At 38.5% G+C, this 27,280-nt stretch overlaps 1 protein-coding gene across 3 annotated transcripts; it reads right to left on the bottom strand.

Moving 5' to 3' along the window:
• Positions 1-1,034: 1,034 nt before the first annotated feature.
• Positions 1,035-27,280, bottom strand: LOC135205835 (equilibrative nucleoside transporter 1-like). 3 transcript variants are annotated; one of them, XM_064237086.1, is made up of 11 exons: positions 27,125-27,280; positions 22,273-22,357; positions 14,533-14,616; positions 13,894-13,975; positions 12,219-12,370; positions 11,540-11,685; positions 9,704-9,936; positions 9,214-9,421; positions 8,050-8,135; positions 7,353-7,552; positions 1,035-6,601 (listed from the first exon to the last, which is right to left on the bottom strand). In XM_064237086.1, the coding sequence occupies exons 2-11, from the start codon at positions 22,341-22,343 to the stop codon at positions 6,490-6,492; spliced, it is 1,374 nt and encodes a 457-aa protein (XP_064093156.1). In that variant the 5' UTR covers positions 22,344-22,357; positions 27,125-27,280; the 3' UTR covers positions 1,035-6,489. The 3 variants fall into 3 exon arrangements, with proteins under 3 accessions (XP_064093156.1, XP_064093158.1, XP_064093157.1); XM_064237088.1 differs by having other exon boundaries at positions 27,027-27,273; XM_064237087.1 differs by lacking the exon at positions 27,125-27,280 and adding an exon at positions 23,602-23,794.

Here is a 27,280-nt window from a genome sequence, read left to right as displayed (position 1 = left end):
GTTTTTGGTAACCTTTGTGATTTATCAAAGGGTTACTCTCATGTCCCCCTGGGCTCCGTAAGAATTCTCTTCTAGTCAGTCTCAGTCAGACAGGTGCATGTTGGCACAATACATATTGCAACATAAGGACTCAAGACAAGAGGGTCACATAAGCTACTAGTCTTAAAGTTAAATGCTAGTGGCAAACGGTGAGGCAACATATTTAGTTTACAGAATTTTGCAACTAATTGGGACCAAGTTAGGTAGCTGCTTTTTGAAACCCACCCACACTGTGATTGAACTATTATCAACATCATTTTAGATGTTTCCTGCATTATTTAAAGGTCTAAGGTACTGGTGCATCTTTTTCATTGAAAGTCTGAACCAATGCATTCAAAATAAAGTCTCTCTGTTCCACACAGTCCCCTGAGGATGCTGTATCATAGAAACCCCAACGTTCCAGCAAAGATGCAATGCAATGCATTACGACCCTTAACAATTCTCCTTGTATCTTAATAATTTTCTTACGTTTGTATCTATTTCTTTGTTAATTTACTTTTCAATTTTTAAAAACTTAATCCTTCTTCGTGTCTTTCCTATTACTTTCTGCCACTTCTTTCAAATGAACATCATATTTATTGGAAGCTTGAATTTCAAGTCAACGGCTCCTTTGGTGGGCTTGTTCCATATGAATAGAATTCATCTTCTGTATATAATAATAATAATAATTGTTTGTTTGTATGGTGTTTTTACGTTGCATGGAACCAGTGGTTATTCAGCAACGAAACCAACGGCTTTACGTGACTTCCGAACCACGTCGAGAGTGAATTTCTATCACCAGAAACACACCTCTCTCACTCCTCAATGGAACGGCAGAGAATTGAACTCACGACCACCAAATAATAATAATAATAATCATAATACTGTAATAATAATTAATAATAATATTACAACAACAATCTATAGGTTAACAAGTTATCAATGACTAAAACTTGCTCCTACAATAATTTCATAAATAATCTAAAACTAATTCAAAGGAAAAGCATACTATGATATGAAAAAGATATTTAATGAGTTTAGCTATAACAATAGTAGTGCAGTCTTTAAATACTAAAAAATAAAATATCATCTAGCACAAGCACTTTTTCAGTAAAACTATGCTTTCGTTATCAATAACACGGAGACATTCTTAAGAACAAACAGGCTGGACACTTACATTATACAAAATACTGTCTTATTCTAAACAGTCGAGACAAACTTGTCCCTGGGCCTTGGCAATACTCTCATCCCTTAGCTTGATTTAGTTCTTATGCCATTCAGAAAAGGCAACTGAAAACATACCCGGAGGAAAGATTAATAAAATATACCTCACACATCTGTTTATGGGGTTACTGGCAAGAGACAAAAAGTAGTTAGATGTTCAAGATGTTAAACTGTTAATTATCAATAACAGTTTAACCAAGCAAGTGTTAAAATTCTTGTCTCACAAGCCTAGCAAAACTGTTAATTAACATTCAAGTTAGTTTTGGACCTCTTTCCAACATGCCAAACTGAAATATGATATAGAAGCATTTCTAATTGATCTCCAGTTAAAATGAAAAAAAAAAAGGACTGCTCATAGAAACAAAAGGCCACTTGAAAAAAACAAGGATAATATAAGTGAGAGAAATAATATACGTACACAACACCTAATTACGAAAAGAGAAAGCAGTAAGTACATAAATAAGTTCTCCATTTATGTAATCCTTTATATTATAAGCCATCAATCAGCAAAACTCTTGGTACTAAAATAAATCAAATCTATTCAATTGCAAAGTATCATTTACGTTGAAAAGCACTACGTATTACATTTTTCACCGTCAAAGCTCAATGTTACGTCAAAAAATTTTGTCAAAGAGAGTACCACAATAACCAAACATCAAACAATAGATAAAGTGGATAAAAAATCAGGACATTTTAATAAAAACTCACAATAACGATGGACACGAGTAACTTGAAAATCTGTAAAATTAACCTGAACACAGAATACTGTAAGCAACAGTTTTGACAGTCTTCCCAAGGAATAGTATAAATCACAGCTTTGTCATCGTTTTAATATGCATTCTATGAAGAATATATAAATATCAATTATCAGGTACAGTACACGAACAGCAGAAGACTACGTAAAGAACTGAACACTTCGAGGGATCTGCTCAAAACTATTAAATAATTTTCTTATACAACTGTTTTTACTGTCTGGAAAAAAATTCCATAGCAGAATGAGATTCTCCTTTATATAAATACAGACTGACAAATTCTTATCTAATTTAAACACCCAATAGAAAAATTAATGACCATACAGCACAGCATTTTACCCAGACCAGTGAGTCGAAGTTCTTGACTCTTACATGGCTGGTTATAAATGCATTTTTTGTAATTTCATCCCATTAAAATAATATCTAATATTCAGAGTCTGACTTCCAAAATTCCCTTTGTTTTCAAAACTCAGCTGTCTATCAAAGCTCCCCATAGTTCTCTTTAGATTTCACAATAACTTATCCTCATACTTTCATTTTAAAGGAGGGGAATTGTACACAGCACCCTTTTGTAAGTCTTCAAACATCTATCACCTGCTCTCCTGGTGTAATGGACAACGTCTCCAGCAATCCAAGTGTCCATGATCCTCTTCCTCTACCTATGTCTAAACCAACATAATCCCGATTATTCTCTGCTTATCGTGTTCTGTAAGGTTCTTGCACCTTTTCAGAATAGCAAAGTGTTCTCATGAACTATGCAAGTAAAGTCTTCTGTTCTCTGCTGGCACTGGTACCGTCAATCCTTGTGAAGAGTGGCCAATTATTCTTTCAATTATTGTGCAGTTACTTTTAGATCTAATTACAAAAGTATTTGAAAAACACTCCACTCCGTTTCATTTTCATGCTGATGTCTGTCCACCTCTAAAGGACTTTGGAGAACCATCTGTTATTCTTTAATAACCATCTGTTATTCTTTAATATCCCCAGAGCATTGGTTAACTACATTTCCTGCTTATAGCTCAACTCTTTCCCTCTGTAAGCATATATCCAGCTTTACATCCAACTATTTAACTTTGTTCTTGATGATGATGATACAACATCCACTCTCTTCCCCATCTCTGCTTGTGCTTCTGCAGTTTATCTCCTCTAATACTTAAGTTATTACTGATTACTCAACTCTATATATTTCTTTTTCACTTATCCACTTTCTTTTGCTGATCTCACTTGATCTTGGAGTGTCCTCATTCATTCTATTTGATCTTGTGGTGACTTCAGAACTTAGTCAAATTCACTTATGTCAATATCACTGAAGTTTTCACTTCTATCAACATTCTAAATGTCCAAATTGCTGCTACCTTGTCTTCAGGAGGCTCCACTATTTAAACAACATCTGCCACTAAATCATTCCTTTTTTCAACTCAGTTATTGAAGTTTCATTGTGTCCCTGTTTAAAGTACTGCATCTTCTTTTGCCTCCTCTCACAACAGGAATGAATTCAAGTAAGTTTGTTTAATCAACAATCAAACTTTCAATTCAACTTATAATCTTAACCTTGTCTGCAAAGTTAGTTTCTTTCTTGCTTTCCTTCATGTTCTATTTTATTCACTGTATTGTGTTGAAGTAGTGAATTTCGCCACCTCTTGTGCTTCCTTGTAATACCTGCTACGTTGCCTCTTCTTCCATTAACTTTGTGGAAATCAGATTCATGCAGTTCAACGATTGTAACTAACCTAATAATATCATATCAAGCTATGAAAATCTCTTCCTGCTCATCTGTTTTTCCTGATTCAAGTCCTTTTTTCGTTACGGCGTAATTCAGTCACCTCCTTCATATTTGAATCCCAGAATATTCTTTTTAAAGACTGGGCTAGAAAATGGCATTCATTTGCCTTTGCACCAAAAAAAAATCAAAATTTAAATAGTCAAAAATGTCACAATTACCACGAAAGTAATGGTCCACTGAATCTTATGCAGTAGTACCTGAGTGAGGATACAGTTTGTGTTTCTTAACAAAGAAAATCTAAAAATATCCTTAAAAAAGAACCATAGACCATAAAAACATTAAAGTAAGCCTCGTTATGAGGAGATTCATAACTGCTTTTTCAGTCATTCAAACACTGGCAGTTTAAAAAGTGACCTCTTATGTAAATCACAATCTTCATCAATGCAGACTATCAACAAAATTTAAATCTTCTTAATTATGTAAGCATGTCTTTATTCCTAATGGACAATCTGTAAATGTGTACTATACTGTTAAGCTTCAATTTTTTACCCATTCTCTCCAAGGACAGAAGTGAACGTCTAGGCTACCACACATTTCGAATGATTTACTTAATTCACAAAGGAGTACATCCTGGCTGCCCGAGACCTCACTTTCAAAAATACTGAAATGAAAGTTTTCTAATCATCATTACTAACTTCTACCTAGTGATACATTAAGGCAAACTGCAGTACCACATCTCTGCAATTCGAACAAAGTAAATATGAGGCCATTGAAATGTCATGCATTCCAGAATGAATCACTGACCACAACAGTGTTGCAGCCACAAGATTTCATGCTCTCTTTCTAATGCAAAGTGGAAGGCAGTCAGATAAGAGTACCAGCAACCTGGTAAATAAGAGAGAAATGCAGCTGTGTGCTGGGAATATTGTAGTGTAAATGAAGACTATCAGAGGTGCAGTGTCTGATGGCATGAAAATAGCCTGAAATCTAAGGAGTGAGACGGCAACACACGGCCAATGGGCTGGGTCAGAAAATCATAGATTAAGAACAAAGATTAAGTCAGAAAAAAATAGGAATAAATGAACGGAACTCATTCGATACCTAACCCAAAATGCAAAATCTGACATGTAAATGTTAATAATGGTGATCTAGAATGAAACAGTTAATTCATGTAACACTTGGTATACTATGATAGTTTTGAAAAGATTATAGTAAACACTATTATAAAACATTAATTATGAAATGCCACATAACCTAGAAAGCATTGGGAAAGGGAAAGAAATTTCAGTTTTATGGTAAGATGGATTATTCCAAATTTGAAATTCACACAATACCTTACTGTTAACCACCATTATGCAATAAGACCATTCATACATAGTTTGGCTAAAACAGAATACTTTTCTTCTTAACACACTGAATCTTCAATTGTCAGAGCACTTGATTTGCAGAGGAACACTCTTATGCAAGGCAAATTTCTATCTATACTATGCGATGGCCTTTGTCAAAGACAAAGAGGTATGATATACAAGAGGTGAATAAAAATACTACTACCATACAAGTTCCCACTCTACAGACAGAGAGAGAAAGATAGAGAGGGGAGTTACTACTAAAATGCATGCATATATCTGGCATGTAAATATGATTGTGCCTATAACTTATCACAGAAATCCCCATCAAATTGAATTTGGAGATATATTTTGTTAAAAAAAAAAAACAAGAATCAAAACCTCTCACTTCATGAGAATAATCTGAAGAGGATTTGCTTATACTGTCCCAAGAAAAAGAATGGTAGCCATGATACGAGTTAACGAGAAAACTTACTCATGCTTTCTTAAATATCTTAGCGAAATACCAATAGTCTATACACTTATGAGCTATTTGTTTTACCATCATTATTATTATATTGTTTCTAAACAGTATAGCGAGACCACTGGAGCAATTCAGCGTTTCTATTGACTTAGTTCTAGCTGGGATGCTTTGTTCTTAAACTTAGGCAATTACGGCATTTTTTAAATTACCAAACTATTAACATAATCTTGAAGCTTTAACATGCCCCTGCCTTTCCATATAAAAATAGTCTACAATAGCAACTAGTACCCTTAAGATTATTGGGAATATCTGGAAGTGATATTAATACATAAGTATGCCTATAATACCAATCAATAGGAAGTGCAAAATACTATCGTTTGAATGTGGTAACATAGCTAAAATCAAAAGGCCACATCTTCACACATATTCAAAATGTTTTTAAAAGCATGTACACTAGTCATATCTCTATCAATAAAAATGAAGCAGTATTAGGATTCTGGTTACTGTTCATATATACTGAACAGTTACTTGTCTTTCTTTAAAAATAATGCGTTCGTGACACAGCGCAATATGACAAATCATACTGGTAACAAATATCTTCTCTGATAACTTTTCGATGTCATCAAATGAATATGAAATTATATTATAAAAAGCTATTTTTGTGAATATCATACATCTTGTACTGAATTGTATTTCATATCAATACAGAAGAATGTAACATAAGCAAAACTTGTGTGTTTAATCTGAGTCTAAATAACACATGCACTACGATGCAATGTGCACATTCTTACACTTAGTTTTCAATGGGATCAGTGCATGACATCCTTGTATAAAAGATATAGTATCTAACACTCACATCAGAATATAAAACTAAGCCAAGATCAAAAGGCAATGTTAAAAAAACGAAGAAACGTGCAATATACTATTATCATATCATACCTAGCGAAAATAAATGAGCGTACTTTAACTAATCAACGCAAATGCAAATGAAGAGATGCCTCCCAACATGAGTCCAAAAGCAAGCATAGCTATCATGATGGCACTTGCCAACTCTGCTTTGTCTTCTGAAACCAACCTGGAAATAAGACAAAAATGATTTAACTTAGTACATGGGATTCTAAGGTGGGAGTTAAATGGGAAGTCTGATACAGTACAGGCAGTCCTCGGTTAACGGTGGGGGGTTCAATTCCTGGCCGAGCGCTGATAACTGAAAATAGTTGATAACTGAAACTTCACAATAATTATTGAAATAGAAGCCATTTACAACGTTGTATGAGCCAATAAATGGTTTAACAGCGCCATCAGCCATTTACTGACACTGATAAGCTGCTTAAGGCGCCAATAAACCACTCATCGACGCCGATAAACCGCTTACTGACACTAATAAACAGCTAACCATAGCCAAAATTTCCTTAATAATTTGTTAACTAATGCTGCCGATAAGCGAGGACTGCCAGTAACACCTCAGCTTGCAGACACTTCAAGGTCTGGCTTTCTGATAAGTACCAAAGACCCTGTATTATAGCCTCACACTTGAATATTTTCTGGATACTTTACACATAACAGCAATTCTACATATAGTTCCAAACCTAAACTGACTCTCCTTTATGCTTAACATACATATTTTTTCTAAATCTAAAACTCTATATATCATCTGACATTGTAGCACAGCAAAAAAATAATCACTATAATGCAGATGTTAAGTACAGAACCTTTTTAACTGAGGTCCGTTACTGTCCTTACACTTTGATAATTATCACAATTATTGCAAAAATATCTTCATCAAACAAGTAAACTACTGTTTACTGTGCAGTCTAGTTTCTTACTTGGGTCCATAAATCATGCAGAGAGAGGAGAGGTAACCATTCGAGTACGCGAACAGCAGCATGAAGACAATGTAGTAGGCATCTTGATCGAACACAGTTGGTATGGATGACTTGGGGTCGTGGTTGCACAAGAGGAACAGAGGAATGAAAATGATGCGGCAGAAGACCAGAACGTAAAGTATCTTGGAGCCACGTCTTGGCTGTGAATGAGGAAATGACAGACATATCTGAAGGTCATACAATAGACACATAGAATAGTATGGTACAAGTTAGGCTGAAGGCCATGTGCTGGGACCTATGAGGTCATTCAGTGCTGAAAGGATAATTGAGAGAGAGGTTTGAAAGGTTAACGGGAGGAAAACCTCAAAGCAGTTGCACTGTGAAACAATTGTTAGAGGTGGGTGGAATGTAAGATGTCAGAAAGAATATGAATGGGGGTAAAGTAAAAGGAATGAAAGGGGTTGCAGCTAGGAGCCGAAGGGATGCTGCACAGAACCTTAAGTAATGCCTAAATTGCACCACGTGAGGTACACTGACGGCAATATCCCCCTACGGGGAAAGGTTGTACAAGGTATAAATTTATTGTCATTACTAGCAATCAAATGATGATCCCTCAATTGGTATGTACATTTGTCCAAGATGTAAACTTTCTACATAAAATATTCACTAAGATGTTGAAAAATCTAGGAAAACTTACCCACGAAATAAACCCAGAACTTTGCCGACCTAAATAGTCACCGACACTAAACAGTAGAAAAGTTACCACAGGCTGGAAGTATATATCTGTTGGAGAGAAAGTTCATTATTTTTCAAAAAATACTCTGCTCTACCATAAAATGTACAGCGTATGTAACCGTACTCACAATTCAACATTCAAAGTAGATCAATGCATCTAAATGAAAATTTTCCTTCTTGGTTCTTATCACGAAAGTTACATATCCTGGTTTCAAACTTGAGCCTAATGTCTTTTGCAAGGATTTAATCTAAGTAACAAATGTATGTAATGTCATAGACCTTTTCCTGCAAAACTACTCTTAGAAGAAAGAATTATGATCACATCAGATTGTTTGTGGGGTGGGAATGTATATGCCACTATAACAGAAGCCTCTGATAAGTGTATGAGTTAAAACAAGCGTCAGGTATGTACTTCCTAAGAGGCTGCGACTTCTCTGACGTACAAACCTCTTACATGGATGTTTGCCTCAACAGGATGAACCTAACCTAACCTAACCTTTATATTCTGTACACCATATCATGAGGTATGCTATCCAGCTCCTAATTTACAGTCAAACAGGACACTGCTGAATAACCTCACCATTCTGAATAACTATCTGAATGATTTATGATGACCTAGGAGGGAATTCTTCCTAAAACATTAACCCCAGACCTTGTTCTTCAAGGATCAGTACTTCTCCTAACTGAGACAATTCACCTCATTAAATGAGGACTATAATCTTCACAACGATGTTTTATTGAGGTCTACTAATTTCCCTCTCTTATCTTTCCAATCTCTAACCAGAAGTTCAGCAGATCATCAACGGAGATAATTATAAACTGTCATATCTCAACCTTTTGAAATCTGGAGGTAGACTTCATTCTCTAGGTGCTTGAGAAAATGTATAGGCCTCCATTCTACAAGTAAACCCTATGATTAAGGGACATTAAAAACTAATTCTAGGTATAAAACTGACACATTACTGTATAATGAAGTGGATTCATCAAGCAAAAACTAATTTAAAGAAGTAAAAAAATCTGTATAATGATGTATACTACCCACCACCCAATCTGAATTGAAAAGTTACACTAGATGAGAGAACAGTTAGTTCACTCTAAAAGCATTCATGAATCCTACACGACTTACTTGCCCAATCTTCGTCAGCAGAAGTGGAGTCAATCTTAACGCACAGAGCAGGATACACAGCCAAGGAAATGAAAAACACAAAGAGAACAGACACCCCTTCAGGCCATATCTGTTTCAAGATCTGAAGGTGATGAGATTGAGTTATGTCTCTTGGGATGATGATGGCCTTTTCCAACTGCTCTGGATCTGTATAGTACCTGTAAAACTCCTGAAATAAAGAGGACAATTAAAGTCCTGGAGATGTCAAGATACAGTATCAAATGATGAAAGGGATTACTACTGCATATAAGTTTAAAAAATGATTTATTACTATAGATATCAACACGCAGACATAATTTTGATTACATTCCATAATTGAAAACAATAAACTTTCCCAGTTTCAATAGTACAGAAAAGACAAAATACTATACATACTTAAGAGTAACAATTTGAAACCTATTGTGTGCAGTATCACATGATATCTAGTGTAAGTTACAAAATAATTACTTACAGTAGTGTTCATATAGAGATATGTCCCTAAAGTGAAAATCATAACAGCAACAGCAATCATGAAGTAGATAAAAGCAGAAGTTGCATTCGCTGCTCCGACGGAGAGGGACACTATGCGAGCCACTGATGCGAAGACTGCCCCTAGGGCTTGCCCAGACATGACGGCCGTCATGAACCTCTCGGGAAATACGCCCGCCACGCCAAACAAGACTCCTTGGAACATTGCTCCAGACGCTGAAGAGGTACAAAAGCTTTCAAACAATATCCCCAACACCCGGTTCAAAAGCAATTACATATATATGTACAACCCTACTGCTATTCTCCTTTACATTTTACTACATTTTTATCTATTTATCCATTTTTATCAACTTATTCATTCATTTTTTTCTTTATAATGCGTGAGGTCTCTTCTTTCTGCACTTCCCTTTACCTTCTCTTACTTTCTAATGAGCACCAAATTCTTTGGAAGCTTGCATTTCAAGTCAATGGCTCCTTTGTTGGGCTTGTTCTATATGAAAAGGGTTCATCTTCTGAATGATGACAATAACAATAACACTGTACAAGTGCAACACATACGTGTTAATCCTTTGGTGGTTATTGCTTTGCGCAGATGGATTTTGACTATATATGAACTTGACAGAAATAACATTAATGTCATACTGCATTGTCATAAAAGCAGTTTAACCAAGTTAATAAGTCAGACTCATAGACTTTTCTAGAGATGGAACATACAACTCGTTTTTAAATAATATGTATAGGTGTAAATTGAGCCGAGAAACAATTGGAGTTACTGGATCACGTTGGAAGAGAGCAAACTGAGGTGAGTGAAAAATAATTAACATTGCTGCTATAGGCCAAAGGGATAACAGCTGATGAAATATGTGCTCTATGTAATCAAGTACGTATAAACATGACTAAAAGAAGTAGGAATGTTTACACTTAATACAAATGCTGAAATGGAAAGGGAAAAAAACCAAAGATATACATAAACCAAAAAAATGTTTACTCTACTTGTGACTTACACATACATATTGAAGCAGTAGTTATGTAATGTGAGACACGATTCATTACACCTGCAAGATATGTCAGCAATTTCAAAACATTCTTCTTGAAACCCATTTCCATCTTTTACACTTTCTGCAGGAACTCCATCTTGCATGTCTTCATCTAAGCCATTTTCCCCATGACTTGGGCATTCCTCCTTAGCTTTGTACTCATACTGCCATACTGACTTATTTTCTAACTACTAGCTTCGCAAACTTACATCATCGCATGTCCCACCACTGAACTCCAAATCTCTCTGCCAAATCCTCAATCACAAGATCTTCCCGTTCCAATTGCCATTGAATTTTAGTATTCAACAGTTACATTTCAAATTTTTTCACATTTTCTTTGTCAGAGTAGTAAAGACAATATGCACATGTCATAAGCCTTTGCTTTGTTTCCTAAAAGGGTATTTTTTACTGACTAGCATTCCACATCATCCAGGTAGTCACTACACTTTCTTACTGCGCTCTCAATATATCTACTTTACAGTCTATTTTCTCTTAAAAATTAACAAAAATGTTCTATTTCCTCTAAGATCTGCTCTTCTACCTTAACTCTTCTCCATTTGATCTTATTCATTTTTATGCACCAAAAATCTCGTACTCAATGCATCTATTGTAACGTAATTTTTTACGTTACAATCACATAGCAATACACCTCTAAAGACTAGATGTCTTTGAAGCACTAATCTGAAGTGACCTAAAATGCCAACATTAGCAAAAAAGATATAGCAAACATTTCTCCAAGTTAGCTGGATGACCCAAGAGTTATCATGCACAAAAGAACTTACCACTAATCAAAACTATGGTGACAACAGTGAAGCCAAAGAACCCAGTCTGCCATTCGTCAGTGTCAATTTGAGTAAAGACGGCAGTCAAGGAGAAGAGCATAATCATCAGGGTCAACGAAGACAACATTCTTATGCGGTGGGGGATCCTACCGAGATAAATATGGGAATCAAAACATTTTGCTTATATTACTGTAGTTATAAACAATGAAAATAACAAGCTCTATAACCCAGAAAAGGAGCAAGATACAGGCAGTCCCCGGGTTACGACGGTCTCGGCTTACGACGTTCCGAGGTTACGACGCTTTTCAATTATATTCATCAGAAATTATTTCCAGGGTTACAACGCATGTTCCAGGGTTACGACGCCTACAACACTGATCTGGCAGATGAAATATGACACCAAAAATGTAAAATAATAAATATTTAATGGTTTTTTAATGAAAAATGCAATAAGAATGCAGTTTACATAGTTTTCAATGCACCCAAAGCATTAAAAGTAAGTTTTCTTAGGATTTTTGACGATGTTCTGGCTTACGACGATTTTCGGCTTATGACGCGTCTCAAGAACGGAACCCCCGTCGTAACCCAGGGACTGCCTGTACTACTGTATTTATAAACAATGAAAATAACAAGCTCTATAACCCAGGAAAGGAGCAAGATACTTGAATGGCAATCTTACTTGTAACTATGCAGCATGTTGATGAACAAGAAGGTGAAGTTTGTAATTTGACAAAAGCACACCTGCATTGGAGCATACAGGTCCTGCAAATACGTATTTTCACCGCTGGTACTTCCGTCGGCCGAGACATTGCGGAATTTGTATTCCCAGTACTGTGAAAAAAATAAACAGACACTTACTACAGAATAGAAAGAGAGCTGTGTACGTATATTCAAATATGACTACCCACAATGCTGTATGTACTTTACACATGCAATATCCAAACACATCAATATACATGGAACGTAGTTTCCTGATACTCCAAGGAATGTAAGGGAAAGTACAGAAGAACTAAAGTATAAGAATACAACTGTTCAATATCAGGTATAAGATGCTCTGCCATCTACAACCAGGGAGCCTGCCTTTGTTAGTAAAACAGGGTGAGACAATTACAGTTTGGAGGAAGTTAACGATTTTGTTTTATCTGGACTACAGCGTAAATTACTATGATTATGTATTTTTAAATTTCACATAAAATTCATACCTACATCTAAGTTACAGAATAAAGGAAAACATTGGCCATAAAAGATACAATGTATGCCAAATCCCTGATAGTATTTAAGAATCAACATGCTGATTTATTTTCCCAGTGTATGAGGCAAGTACAGTATCGTGCTCGACTCTTGATCACAGTACCTTACCCTATTAATAAATTTTATCATTGAATCTCACCAACATTAAGAAATTATTTCTGAATAAACGTGAATTACTATATATAAAGTAGTGCCTTCAAACTGCAACATACTTAATACTGTTTAATTATGGTTTCCCAAAGCTTCACAAGAACTCTATTCAAATTCTGATTCAATACAAATTTGGTCAATTATATTAAAAAAAGATATGAATTATATATTCAAATTACACCTGATGGGATTGAATACAACTAAAGTATTAAAAAAACAGCAATGTGGCATTCCATGACGAATATTTTCATTCAGATTTAGGAGTATATTACAACTACAAAAATGATCTGGAAAACAGAAGTTTTCCAGAAGGTAGTTTCACTAGGCATCTGCCAACTGGATACAACTGTAAGTCGCAGTCACCTCTCTCTCGTTCCGGCTGATCAGTTAACATTAACTGAAGAATTCTCTCTTCTTATTGCATACTGAACAGACTCACGTGAAGAATGTTTGAAAAGAAATGAAGATCATGTGAGGAAAAATGAAAAATGATCAGTATATGCAATGGGTTGTGGTTACTCGGTTCCTTTTACCTGAACTTCACTGACTGGTGGTCACTAGTTGAAGCCCTTGTGAACTGAGTCATCAGCAGCAACTGCCTGGTTCTCCCCAGTCCTACCTTAAGTACAGAGTATTGTGAGCTGATCTTATGGTATACATTCGGTCAGTTGGACACTGAGTTCCTGAGCAATGATCTGTCCCTTTCCACTCCTGATCATGAGCAACTTTTCATTCAACACCTGGGGAACAGTCAACAAAGCTGCCACCAGCACTGCCAGTCCACGAAAAGGTGATTAAAACATACCCGTGAATCCTGATTGGGCATGTTTTGTGAAATTACCTTCCATCTGATACGCAACAATGGTAAAATAGGGGCATCATAACACAAAGATTCAATTTACATATGTTTAGTAGGGTTGTGACGAGAGAAGGTCAACTTAAAGTTTCATTACCGTCTGTGCTGTTATGAAGAAGTTCCACGGAAGGAGAGTGGCCAGGCCGAGGACAAGGAAGCATACGTATACGACGCTGCCCCTGCAAATAAATTTCCCGAGCATAAAAAATTTATAGCACAAATGTTTGTGTTTCGTAGAAAGTACAGATTTGTTTGTTGCGCAGGTAATACAGTTTGTTTTGAAACATATGGTATCATCATGGTCTCTCAACTACTGGAATGGTGGAATCTTTCTAGTGCATAACTGATAAATTTCAACAACAGGAAATGGCTAAATGAGAAATACATAGTACTGTAATGGATATGCAAGTTTATAATAAGAATGTCAATATTACAATACAGAGCAAAATGTTTAAGCAACTTCTAAAACCTTGCTATGAATTGTGTATTTTTGTAACTTTGATAATATGTATACCCAACACGGAATTGCTTCAAACTGACACCTGCACACACGTATCTTACAAGTAAAATCGTGCTACGTATATAGTAAAACCCACACATTACAAATTTCCCCTATGACTACCATGTCTTCTCTCAACTTCAAACCTAGGCAAAAACTCCCTCATTCAGATGATTTCTACTAAATTACCCCCATGAAATGGATGACTTCCACTCAGGTGAAATCGAATCTACTTACTGACGTGAAGGAACAGCTCGGGAAATCAACGGAATTCTGTCTTCTCTTACGCTGTACACCATTGCGTCATCGCTGTCTTCATCCCTGAGAAATTTGGAAAAACTTGTGAGGCTCAATACGTACAATCACAAGCAACCGAGAAAAAGTTAATTATTATTATTACTTAATTCAGAAAATGAACCCTATTCATATGGAACAAGTTCACAGAGGCCACCTACTTGAAATCCAAGCTTCCAAAGAATATAATGGTGATCATTTGAAGGACGTAACAGAAAGCAATGGGAAATACAAAGAAAAGAGATTAGTTATTAGAAAGGAAAAATTAAGTCAACAAATCAATAAATATATAAATAAAAGCATATGTAAATTATAAAATACAAGGAAAATTGCTTTTCGGTATTCATGCATTGCATCTTCACTAAAATTTTTGAAGTTTTAATTGTACATCTTCAGGAAGATTTTCACAGCCCAGCGGTGTGAGGAGTGAAGGACATCAGGATATTGGTGCTGCTGCTCAGCAAATCTGGTTGCTGTCAGCGGGAAAAGAGGATCTGGGATCAATTGAGGCATTCACAATATTAAGGATCTCCAGGGACTGATGAGAATAAAAAAAAAAAAATTGTGAGAAAAACGCATTTATAAATATGTTATTGTCATGATACAATAAAGTTTTATGCATACTTACCTGGCAGATATATACTTAGCTATAGACTCCGTCGTCCCCGATAGAAATTCGAATTTCGCGGCACACTCTACAGGTAGGTCAGGTGATCTACCGCCCCGCCGCTGGTGGCGGGAATAGGAATCATTCCCGTTTTCTAAGACAGATTTTCTCTTCCACCTGTCTCCTGAGGGGAGGTCGGGTGGGCCATACACCGTATATATCTGCCAGGTAAGTATGCATAAAACTTTATTGTATCATGACAATAACATTTTTATGCATTCAACTTACCTGTCAGATATATACTTAGCTGATTGGCACCTTTGGCGGAGGGTAAGAGACAGCTAATCTACTGAAATAGACAGGAAACAACATATGTTGTAGGTAATAAAATTAAAAACCTTGATTCCTACCTGTGTTAGCGAAAGACTTCATGGCTACGCCTAGGAGCCACCCGTATCGCTTCAAGAGCCTCAGCGAGGTAGTGACCTCATGCTAAGAGTTCTTGATGGTCTGTTACCGGGGGGGGTCTTACCCACTTACGCATTCAGAACCTTAGGATCTTTGTCAATGGGGTCCTATCCACTTACATGACAAAACACCTTGCCTATTGGCATGATCATAGAGCACGACACTAATCCCGATCACCTGATCCTCATTGGGGTTAGTACTACGATTGAAAGGAGTCATCCCCGAACATCCTTTCAAGCAACCCACAACTCAACAACAATGTTAAAACTAATTATTAAAAATATTAAAAACAAATTTAAGGATCAGCGTCTCCTCCATTTCCCAGCATAGTATCCGCTGATACATAAGGTCCAAGAGCGAAACATTTATCGTATGTTATTCTAACATCCTTTAAATAGTGGGATGCAAATACTGAATTGCACCTCCAATAAGTTGCTGCTAAAATGTTTTCTCATGGACATATTCTTTTCGTAAAAGAAAAGGGCAAGTTGCCACAGCCCGGACTTCGTGAGCTTTCACTCTCAGCAGCTTTAAAGAGTTCTCTGGCATTTCCTATGAGCTTCGGTAATTACATTTCTGACAAAGAATGCCAGTGCGTTCTTTGACATCGGTCTCTTCTTGGGGTTCTTTACCGAACACCAAAGACCTTGTCGACATCCCTGAAGCTGTGTCTTCTTTTCTAAATAAAATTTTAAGGTCCTGACTGGGCAAAGGGACCGATCCAACTCTCTTCCTACCAGAGAAGAGAGTCCCTTGACTTCGAAACTTCTAGGCCAAGGTTTAGAAGGGTTCTCATTCTTCGCTAGGAAAAGATCCTGGAAAGAAATGACAGCCGAGTCTTTTCTAAATCCCACCCGAGAGTCCAAAGCATGCAATTCACTGATCCTCTTAGCAGTTGCTAGAGCCAACAGGAATATGCATTTGCTAGTAAGATCTCTGAATGAGATTTTATCTATAGGTTCGAACCTGTCCGACATCAAGAACTTTAGGACAACGTCAAGGTTCCAACTCGGGGGAATCGATGATCTCAATTTCTTAGTCTCGAAAGACCTGATGAGATCATGAAGATCCTTATTATTCTCGAGATTCAGCCCTCTGTTTCTAAAAACAGCTGAGAGCATGCTCCTATATCCTTGATAGTTGATACGGCCAATTTGGATTCTTCTCTTAAGAAGAGGAGAAAATCCGCGATTTCGGTTACAGAGGTATTGGAAGAGGACAGCTTCTTCGACCTACACCATCTACGGAAAAACTTCCCACTTCGATTGGTAGACCCGCAGGGTAGAGGCTCTGCGGGCTCTAGCAATTGAAGTTGCCACTTTCTTTGAAAAGCCTCTCGCTCTGACCAGTCTTTCGATAGTCGAAAGGCAGTCAAGGAGAGACTTTGGATGTTTTTGTGGAACCTCTCGAAGTGGGGTTGTCTGAGCAGATCTGTCCTGTCTGGTAGAGATCTGGGGAAGTCCACCGTCCATTCCAGTACCTCTGTGAACCAGATTCGGGAAGGCCAAAAGGGAGCAATTAGAGTCATTCTCATTCCTTCCGATGCCACAAATTTTCTTACTACTTCCCCCAGCAATTTGAATGGGGGAAAGGCGTATGCATCTATGCCTGACCAATCCATGAGGAAGGCATCGATCGCTGTGGCTCTGGGATCTTCTTCTAGCGAGCAGAAGTTGTCTATTTTCCTGGAGAGGAACGTGGCAAACAGGTCGATCTGGGGTCTCCCCCAGAGTGACCATATTTGTCTGCAGACTTCTGAGTGGAGCATCCACTCTGTCGGGAGAACCTGGTTCTTTCTGCTCAACCTGTCTGCCCTTAGGTTTTTTTTTTACTCCTTGGACAAACCTTGTACACAGAATAATGCCCCGTTCCTTCTGTCCAAGTTAATAGAGCTCTCGCTATTTCGTTCAGAGAAAGAGTGAGTGCCCCCTTGATTCCGGATGTAAGCCAGAGCTGTGGTGTTGTCGGAATTGACTTGAACTACCGCCTCTCTGACTTCCGCTTCGAAGTATTCCAGGGCTAGATGAATTGCCAGGAGTTCCTTCGCATTGATGTGCAGAGTAGTTTGTTGTCTGGTCCAAACACCTGCTACTTCCTTTGGACCCAGTGTTGCTCCCCAACCTGTTTCCGAGGCATCGGAAAACAACACTCGGTGAGGGTTCCGAATCAAGAGGGACACCCCTTCGTTCCTTGTTAATGGGGTTAACCACCACTTTAGGTCTGATTTTATCCCCTGTTGGATGGGAAAAAACGTCTGACAAGTCTCCTGTCTTTTGACTCCACATCCTCTTTAGATAAAATTGCAGAGGTCTGAGATTTAATCTTCCCAGGGAAATGAACTGCTCTAACGAGGAAAGGGTGCCCAGCAGACTGAGCCATTCCCTCGCCGAGGTCCGTTCTTTCCCTAAGAAGTTCGAGATCTTTTCTAAGCCTCGAGTAATTCTGTCTTGAGATGGAAACGCCCGAAAACCCCGAGAATCCATCTGTATCCCCAGATAGACTATGTTCTGTCTGGGGATCAATTGTGATTTCTCGAGGTTCACGAGCAGTCCCAGAGATTTTGTCAAGTTCAAAGTCTTCTCCAAGTCCTTCAAGCACTGAATTTCCGATTTTGCTCTTATTAGCCAATCGTCCAGATAAAGGGATATATTTATCCCCTCTAGATGTAGCCATCTCGCAACGTTCATCATTAGCCTCGTGAACACTTGAGGGGCCGTTGAAAGGCCGAAGCATAGGGCTCTGAATTGGTATACTTTCCCCTGCATCATGAATCGGAGATATTTCTTCGATGATGGATGCAGGGGGACATGAAAGTATGCATCTTGTAGATCTAAGGAGACCATCCAATCTCCTGGACGAAGAGCCGCAAGAACCGATTTTGATGTTTCCATAGAGAACTTTGTGTTCTCCACAAATCGGTTCAATGCGCTCACATCCAGGACCGGTCTCCACCCTCCCGAGGATTTCGGAACCAGAAAAAGACGGTTGTAGAATACCCTCGGGAATGCGGAATCACCCGAACCACTTCGATGGCCTCCTTTTGCAACATCTGTTCTACCAGTTGCAATAATGCTTCTTTCTTGGCAGGGTCCCTGTATTGGGCTGACAGTTCCCTCGGGTTCGTAGTCAAGGGAGGTCTGTCTCGAAAGGGGATCATATATCCCTTTGTTACCACGGAAAGGGACCAAATTTCTGCCTGTCTCCGAGCCCATTCTTCGGAAAATTTCCGAAGTCTGGCTCCTACCGGTGCTTGAAGGACTGTTGTCTCATTTAGCTCTCTTGATAGGTCTGAAGGACTCCTCTCTTCTTAAAAGAGGGTCTGGCCGAGGTACTTCCTCGAAAGGGCTGTTGAGGAGCCCGAGTCTCTCTCTTAATAGGACCCGAAGTCCTCGATTTCTTTGCTTTTGAGATTGGGCCAAGAGATCTTGTGTGGCCTTTTCTGTCAAAGAATGAGAAATATCTTTTACAAGATTTGAAGGAAACAATTGGTCCGACAGAGGAGCATACAGAAGAGATGACCTCTGAGTAGGAGTAACTGCTTTCGTCAGAAAAGAGCTAAATAAGACTCTCTTCTTCAGAATACCAGTTCCAAACAGAGAGGCCACCTCTCCTGATCCATCCTGAACTGCCTTGTCCATACAGGAAGAACACTATGAAGGACCTTTCTGGGACTAAGAGATTCCTCCTCTTGTGTATTTTTGGCCAACACCCCAAGGGACCAGTCTAAGAAGTTAAAAACTTCTAAGACATTAAACAATCCCTTGAGGAGATGGTCCATCTCAGAAGTCCCCCATGTGATCTTTGCTGATGACAAGGCTTGTCTCTCCTAGACGAATCTACCAGATTCGAAAAATCTGCTTCGGCAGTGGACGGGAGAGCTAGACCCCGTGGTTTGCCCGTCTCGTACCAAAATTCCCTTCTTCCCCTGATGAAATTCTCCCTGATAGTCTGGAAGGAGGGCAGGTAAAGACTGTCTTCCCCGCCTTCTCCTTGGATTCCAACCAATTTCCTACGAATCGGAGAGCCTTGTTCATGGAAATGGTTGGCTTCATTTTAATAAAAGATGATTGTTTCGGGACCTTCGTGCTTGTAAACAAAGACCTTGGAGAAGGAGGAGCAGTAGGGCTTAAAAGAGTCCCCAAACTCTTGAAGTAAGAGGGCTGCCAGCGTCTTGTAATCTGACAAAAACCCGGAGCCGAGTGATCTTCAGAGTCCGAAATCTCTTCCAAATCCAATTCCGAAGAGGATTGTTTATTTCCAGTAGGAGACTGGCCTCTTGCAACATCCACCCCACTCTCGCAAGAACGACGACCGCCTGTGCGATAACTTGCGTCCCTACGAGAGATAGGTTGATCCTGCAAAACGACCTTATCCTTCTCCTGGCAAGAGCGATGGCCGCTTGTGCGACACCTTTCTCTCCTGTCAGACGAAGGATGTCCTCTCCTATCACTTTCTCCGGAACCACCTATGTCCTGACAAGGAATACGGCCGCTTGTGCGACAACTAGAGTCCTTGTCAGGTAAAGGTTTATCCTTCCGAAAGCTAAAACAAATCCCTCTTGGCTTAATTGTCTTTTGGAAGAAGTCCGTCTCTTATTTGTCACTTGTGGCTCATTGCGCCGGGTTGGCGCTCGTGATTCCTTGCGCCAGCTGGCGCTTCGGCGCATTTCGGCAGGGTGGCGCTTCTGGCGCATTTCGGGCAGGGTGGCGCTCTGGCGCATCTGGCGGTCTGGCGCATCGCCCAGGCTGGCTCTTCTGGGGCATATGGCGATGGCGCTTCTGGCCTCTTCTGACTCGTATGGAGTCTCAAACTCATCTGGCGCATTGCGCCAGGTTGGCGTTTTGGCGCATTCTTCATACTCCTCCGAGTATAAGCCGAAACTTCCGTTCTTCTTTCTTTCCCTTTGTCTTCTTTATAGGAAGGAAAGAGTCCTTTCTCCTGGGAGTTTCCTTAGTAAAAACTCCTACTAAGGCCGAAAGTTGCTCCTGCACATTTAGGATAATTTTTGCAGCCGCACTCTCTTTTTCCTTCCCTGATTCAGGTGAGGGATGTCTAGAAGCGGAAGGAAACTCCGATTTCCGTTTAGGAACCAATCTCCTTTTCTTCTTCTCACAAGGTGATAGATTGGAGAAAAGCTCAGGGCTTGAATCCAAAGTTGGAGCCTTCCAACTTCTCTTTAAGGGGCGTGACAGTTCATCAGAACTCCATCCCCTTACATTCGGTGAAGAATCTGACGAAGAAAAACACTTCTTTAGGATGCTTTTTTTCGATAGCGATCCTTGGCAGTTCGGGTCGTCACAGAATCTGCCGAGGGGAACGCCCTGATCGGTGGGGATTCTCCGTAACCTCCGTAAGGCTTTCGACATTTCCTTCTCCTCTGGGCCTGTGAGCTTGGAAGAGGTCTAGGCCTGGGAGCGAGACAGAGCCGATCAGACGCACCCTCCACTGCACTAAGGGACACTTAATTCACTATCACGTGCTTACCTTTCAACGTCCGCATTTGACGTTTCCATCCTTTGTAGCGCAGCTTTAAGATCTGCAATTTCCGTTGCCGGATTTGCAGTCTTAGTACTAGAGGAAGAAGATAGAGGTTTAGGGTTAGGTGTTAATTTAATAGGCTCGTTAGAGCGAGACCTACTTACGCTTCTGGAGGAAGCCTTCCTAGCCCTATCCATATCTAATTTCCTTAAATATGAATTTAAATTCTTCCATTCTTCCTCATTCATATTTACACATTCATCACAGGTGTTAGAAATTGAACATTCATTCCTTCTACACCCCTTACAGACTGTGTGAGGGTCTACCGAAGCTTTCGGTAGCCTCACCATGCATCCCTCATTTACACACTGTCTTCTAACCGTAAAGCTAGAATCCGACATCATGAGAAATATCCAAAACCAAGTCCAAAAAACAGTCCACGAAAGAGTATGCCAAACCAAAGATCCAATACGTCACCAAAATAACCGGCTTAGAAGATCAATAGCGATGAAAAAATACGAAAATCAAATCAGGAGTAACAACAACAATGTTGCTGTCACGGCCGATAGAGAAAATCTGTCTTAGAAAACGGGAATGATTCCTATTCCCGCCACCAGCGGCGGGGTGGTAGATCACCTGACCTACCTGTAGAGTGTGCCGCGAAATTCGAATTTCTATCGGGGACGACGGAGTCTATAGCTAAGTATATATCTGACAGGTAAGTTGAATGCATAAAATGGCATTTTCAAACACTCATATCACCATCCTTGTTATATAATGGGATTTTCTACCACTTTGGAGTCTACGTATGCAGCACGCTTTTCCATGGGTAAAGTAGGATATTTTTAGAAGACTTTGGAGAAAAAAAAAAAAAAAAAAAAAAAAAACAAAAAAAAAAAAAAAAAAAAAAAAAAAAATGCTACTTGGAACTCTGGGACCCATAATATTGTGAACGCCTCAATTGTGAATGTGAAAGATCTCTATTACAAAAAAAATTAAAAAACTGGCAAACAGGAGACCATCTGGCGATAGTCCAAGTTATAACCGCTTACGTCAGGAAACAGGAAGCCTACCATCACAATCCACCCTGTATAAAATAAGATAAATCTATATAACTGAATCCAACTTACCTACAACTAACCACAGGTTCTGGGAGATCAGCCGCCACCCTCACTATACGTGGTGAGGGTTCACCTTCCATGGTGTTAAGAGATCCTGAAATACATAAATATTTTTAGAATAAACCCATAAGTTTCCAAGTTTACAGTTTATGATTTCACATGAACTGTTAGTTAGTACCTGAATGACAAGGTTCTTTAAACTTAGCCCTATTTCGTTTTTCAAGAGCAACTCCTTTGGATAAATGTTTAGAAGGTCAAGTACGTACAGAGGCAGTCCCCGTGTATCGGCGGGGTGCTGATAAGCGAAAACTGCCATTAACCGAAACTCGGCGATTTATGGTGTTTACGACGCGCGATAACCGGTTAATGGTACCTCTATTAGGTAGATTATGGGGCCATAACTCTACAGGCAGTCCTGGGGTTACGACTGGTTTGGTTTACGACATTCCGAGGTTAAGGTGCTTTTCAATTATATTCATCAGACACTATTTCCAGGGTTACGCCTACAATGCTCATTATGCACCTTACGGAGCCAATGACTAGCGCCATAAAACCGGATCGCCATTAACCGAGTCAGCCGATAACCGGGGACTGCTTGTACGTTGTATGTGAGTCAATGTCACCGAAACTCATTTAAAATCATAATGCAATTTTACAAATGGTTCCCAGCACTGGACCTCCTACAGTATCTGAATTTTGTAGATACAAGCATATTTCAAGGCTGCAATAACTGTAATCTATGCCTTTGCGAGTACTATACTTATACTGAAACATTTCCTAGTAACTACTTTTTATTAAAGTTTACAAAGAGTCATTTCTCTATTTTGCCAACTTCATTCTTACTACATAATTTTTTAAGTTTTCACTTTTAAATGCAAAAGTGCAATTATCAGCTTCAAAATGAAACATAAACCAACACTGTATATACAGTATCAATGAGAATAAATCCATAGCGCAAAAAATGACAATTACTGTAGTACGTATATCTCTTGACCTCATATTTGGTAAATCAGAACTGACAGCATATTAATGCCGAGGATTTTTAAACATAGGAATAATTTTACACCTCTTTTTCTTATAATTCTTAATATCTTTAAACATAGGAACAATTTTACACTTTTTTTCTATAACTCTATTCATTGAGGTTACATAAACATACACTTAAATCCTCCTTTTCACAAATTTCACCTTCTGAATACTAGTGCTTTCTTTTCAGAAGATATCAGTACAGTACTGAAAACAAAATGCTAATTATACTCAACAACCATCATGTATTCTACATATGATCTCAGCCTAAATATCAATACTTCAGAGTTTAAACTAGAGAATTATACTCACAATCACTAACAAAGCTAATCGATCCATTTTGTTGGTGTAGAAAACAGCCTCAAAACAAAAGAGTAAAAATGAATAAAAACACGAACTATATAGCAATGAGTGATCCAAGTAGCCTAGTTAGTTCAGTAATCAATGACAGCAGAGAAAACTGAACAATATGCAACCACAAAACAAACTTCTGCAACTACATCCCACATTACTGTTTCAGCTAATACCAAATACTACACTACAGCAGAGTCACAGAGTCAACAAGATGACTCGGCACATCACAAAACGTGAGAGGCTGAGTATAAGGGAGGATTATTCGAATAATCCCAAACAAGATGAAAAGAACAATCAACTAATCCCTGAAAGACATTCAGGGAAGGAAAACAACTGCCATAAAATGTGTGGTGCAATACTGAGAAAGTATTCAAAGAATCTAACTTGGTCACATGACTTACAGAGGGACTTGGTTCTAAAAAATTTAAAATAAAAGAACTTTATCTGCTACCTGTGCAACACAGTGGCCAATTCTATATTCAATTATATTTTTTACATAAATGTATCTTATTTCCCAAGCAAGCAGCTGGCTAATTAACATATTCAGGACAACTCCAGTGTCTGTCCCAATGTCGCACAGAATGATAAAATTCTAAGCGTACGCTTTGGTTACTGGTAGGCGTGCTTGTCTTTTCAGCTGAGTGTTACTGTAGTGGATGTATTGAAAATCAGCTCTGTGAAGTGAGGAAACTGAAGGGAAAAACTAATGATGATGTAGTTGCTAATACAAACTGAAAAACTGAGAATAATGAAATTCATATGGAAAACAAAGAAAGCAGTGATGATGATATGGCAAAACACTATTGTGAAGCCCAAATAAAGAAACCGATCCTTGTCGTGTTTGTGTTACATCATAAAACAGAAACTCAAATGAATGGAAAGTCTATAAATAGTATGTATTAACACTAACCTTATAATGAAATTGCACCAATAGTTCCTAAACTAAAGGAAAACTTCTCTGGAAGAGACAAAAGTAAGATAATAAGTTACACGTCATTGATTAGGGGAATGTGATAAGGTTGTTTCTGGAGTTGGTGATTTTAAAGGTAGTTTCTGGAATGACAACAATTAAAACCTTGGCAAATTACAGATTCTATTAACTAGTATTGTGAAGAGATTGACTGTAGACTAATGACGAGGTGTTTAAGAATATGAAAAAGCTCCAAAATTGACTGGAAAACTTTCTCTACAAGGGTGAGTTGACTGAACAGAAGTTTTGTAACAAAAGCCATGCATATGGCAAGTAACTGGTGGTTGAGGAGGACACAACTACAATGGCAAAATGGAATTTTAACGTCCACTGACGTAGGTTTTCGACGGGAAATGAACCCAACCGAACTACAATTCAACATTCCATTCACTTAGACCAAAGGAGATCCTGCTCTAGGGCAGCTTGGAAGCCCTCACCCTCTTGATCAACTAGTCAACTCTTCCTGAGCATCTTATTATTAATGAATGCTGGGTGGCATATTCGAATGGAATAGAACATAAAAAGCGCTGGGACCTATGAGGTCATTCAGTGCTGAAAGGGATGAGAGTAGAAAGGATTTAAAGGCATAACAGGAGGAAAATCTCACAGCTGCATTATGAAATAATTGTTAGGAGAGAGCGGAAAGTAAGATGTTTAGTACCAGACCCCTGGGAATGAAAGTAAATATATAGACCTTAGACAGTATATTTCTCATACACTCAGCAAAATTCTCAAATGATCTCACCTGTACTACAGTATACTGTACATCCTTTTCTGTACTGTTCAGCCAAAAAATTATATAGAAAAAATGTCTTCATGCAACCATCTCCTGTATATTTACCTTCAAGTTTTTAGTATGGCTTATAAGTCCTCAATATATTTGATATGAAAACCGAACTCAAATGTATAACAGATTCACTATTATGTACCTAGACATTTACCATCTCTTATTTATGTTTTATCATTCTTTCCTACAGGTAAAAATTTACTAATACCTATTTCAACAAAGCTACATCTTTTCCTTAACTTACCTATTCCTGGGCAACATGCCCTGACCTAGCCAAGGGGTGGGGAGAATAGACTGTGTCCCTTGGACCCTGACCTGATATTGTGCATAAAACCATGCAAACGCAATATTCTCCCCAACCCGACATTGGGCACAGAAAAATGCATACCACAATTTTCTCCCCAACTCAACATTCCTGAAACTATGCACTGAACATTGCGAATGCAATATTCTGCTAGGTAAAATTTTACTTCAAACAATTATCACATTATTGACTGTAAAATATATTTTTCCAACATTTTAACAGGTGCTTTTAAACTTTCTGACATACGTTTTGTTCGTAAATGACCTAGTAACTAACCACACCTAACCTAACCTGACCTAGATACCAGGTCCTTACCCTAGTGCATGGTGGGGTCGTTTGCGAACAAGACAAACATCAGGAACGTTCAAAGTACATGCTAAAACATATGGAAATATTTTAGTTAAAAATGTTTTAATGGTTTAAAGAAAAATCTTATCATGTAGTATTACAAAGATGGGTACATATGGAAATAGGGTAAACTACCTAATGGCCGGCCTCTACCGTAGTGCGACCACCTTCCCAAAAAAGTACTTCAAAACTATCTGTAACCCAAGATAGACATCAGTTACGAGCCAGCGCCCGTAAGAGCAACCCCTTGAGACCTCTATACTTTCCTCTCGAAGTAAGTGTTAGTTACCTATTTTTTGGGAAGTGGTCGCACTACCGTCCAGGTGGTCGGTAGGAGGCCATTTGATCATTTACCCTCTGGAAATATTTTAGTTCAAAATGTTTTAATGGCTCAAAGAAAAATCTTAAAATGTAGTACCTATTACTACAAAGATAGCCTACATATGGAAAAAGGGGGTACTGGTCAGCTTTGATGATGACGTCCTTGGTACCTAGCTATGCTCTTTGTTTTTTTCCATCTGTCCATCCGCCTGTGGTGTTCTCGCATGATAACACTGCGTCCTGGGCCTTAAATACTAGTAGTTACGCTATGTGTAAGTGTTAGGCAAATAAAAGGATATCTGGGTGTACATTTGCAACTGAAAAGTTTCAATAATTTACTGTATGCGAATTACACAGTTAGCTAATATTCAATATAGGATATTATTTAAAGCCCTGGACAGACGAAAAAAACAAAGTAGCCCTAATAGGTACCTAGGTAGGTAGTAGCTAGTATACTAGGTAACTAGCCTATAGGTTAGCTAAAGCTGCAATTGACTAACCTTGAGTAGGTTGCATCCCTTTAGCCAAAGGACTCCTGCCTAGCTTTTAAATCCTTGGTCACGAAGTTTCCTACTCAGATAGGATGCAAAGGAATTGACTTTCATTCTGGCTTACTAAATAAAAACAATTAAAAATAGGTATTAGCTACCTACCTACAATGGCGAGACTACTACAGAACCTGACATCTTCCAGTGCTTTCACTTCGCTTTATTTCATCTCTAACCTCCATAACAACCTTCGAAATACATACCACTGGGCTTGAATTAATTTTCCAAATTCATCTGTTTGCACAATATCAAGCTTGTTCTGATTTAAATTGAGAAATATGGCCCGACATTAGTATTGCAAATTGCTCCTCCGGGGGAAACAGATATGTTTTGACTCGTGAATGGGTCTGAACTTGTTC

The sequence above is a fragment of the Macrobrachium nipponense genome, chromosome 24 (genome assembly GCF_015104395.2).
Source record: "Macrobrachium nipponense isolate FS-2020 chromosome 24, ASM1510439v2, whole genome shotgun sequence".
Lineage (NCBI taxonomy): Eukaryota > Metazoa > Arthropoda > Malacostraca > Decapoda > Palaemonidae > Macrobrachium > Macrobrachium nipponense.
The sequence above is the reverse complement of the archived record's forward strand: the minus strand, read 5'-3'. Positions and strand labels throughout refer to the sequence as shown.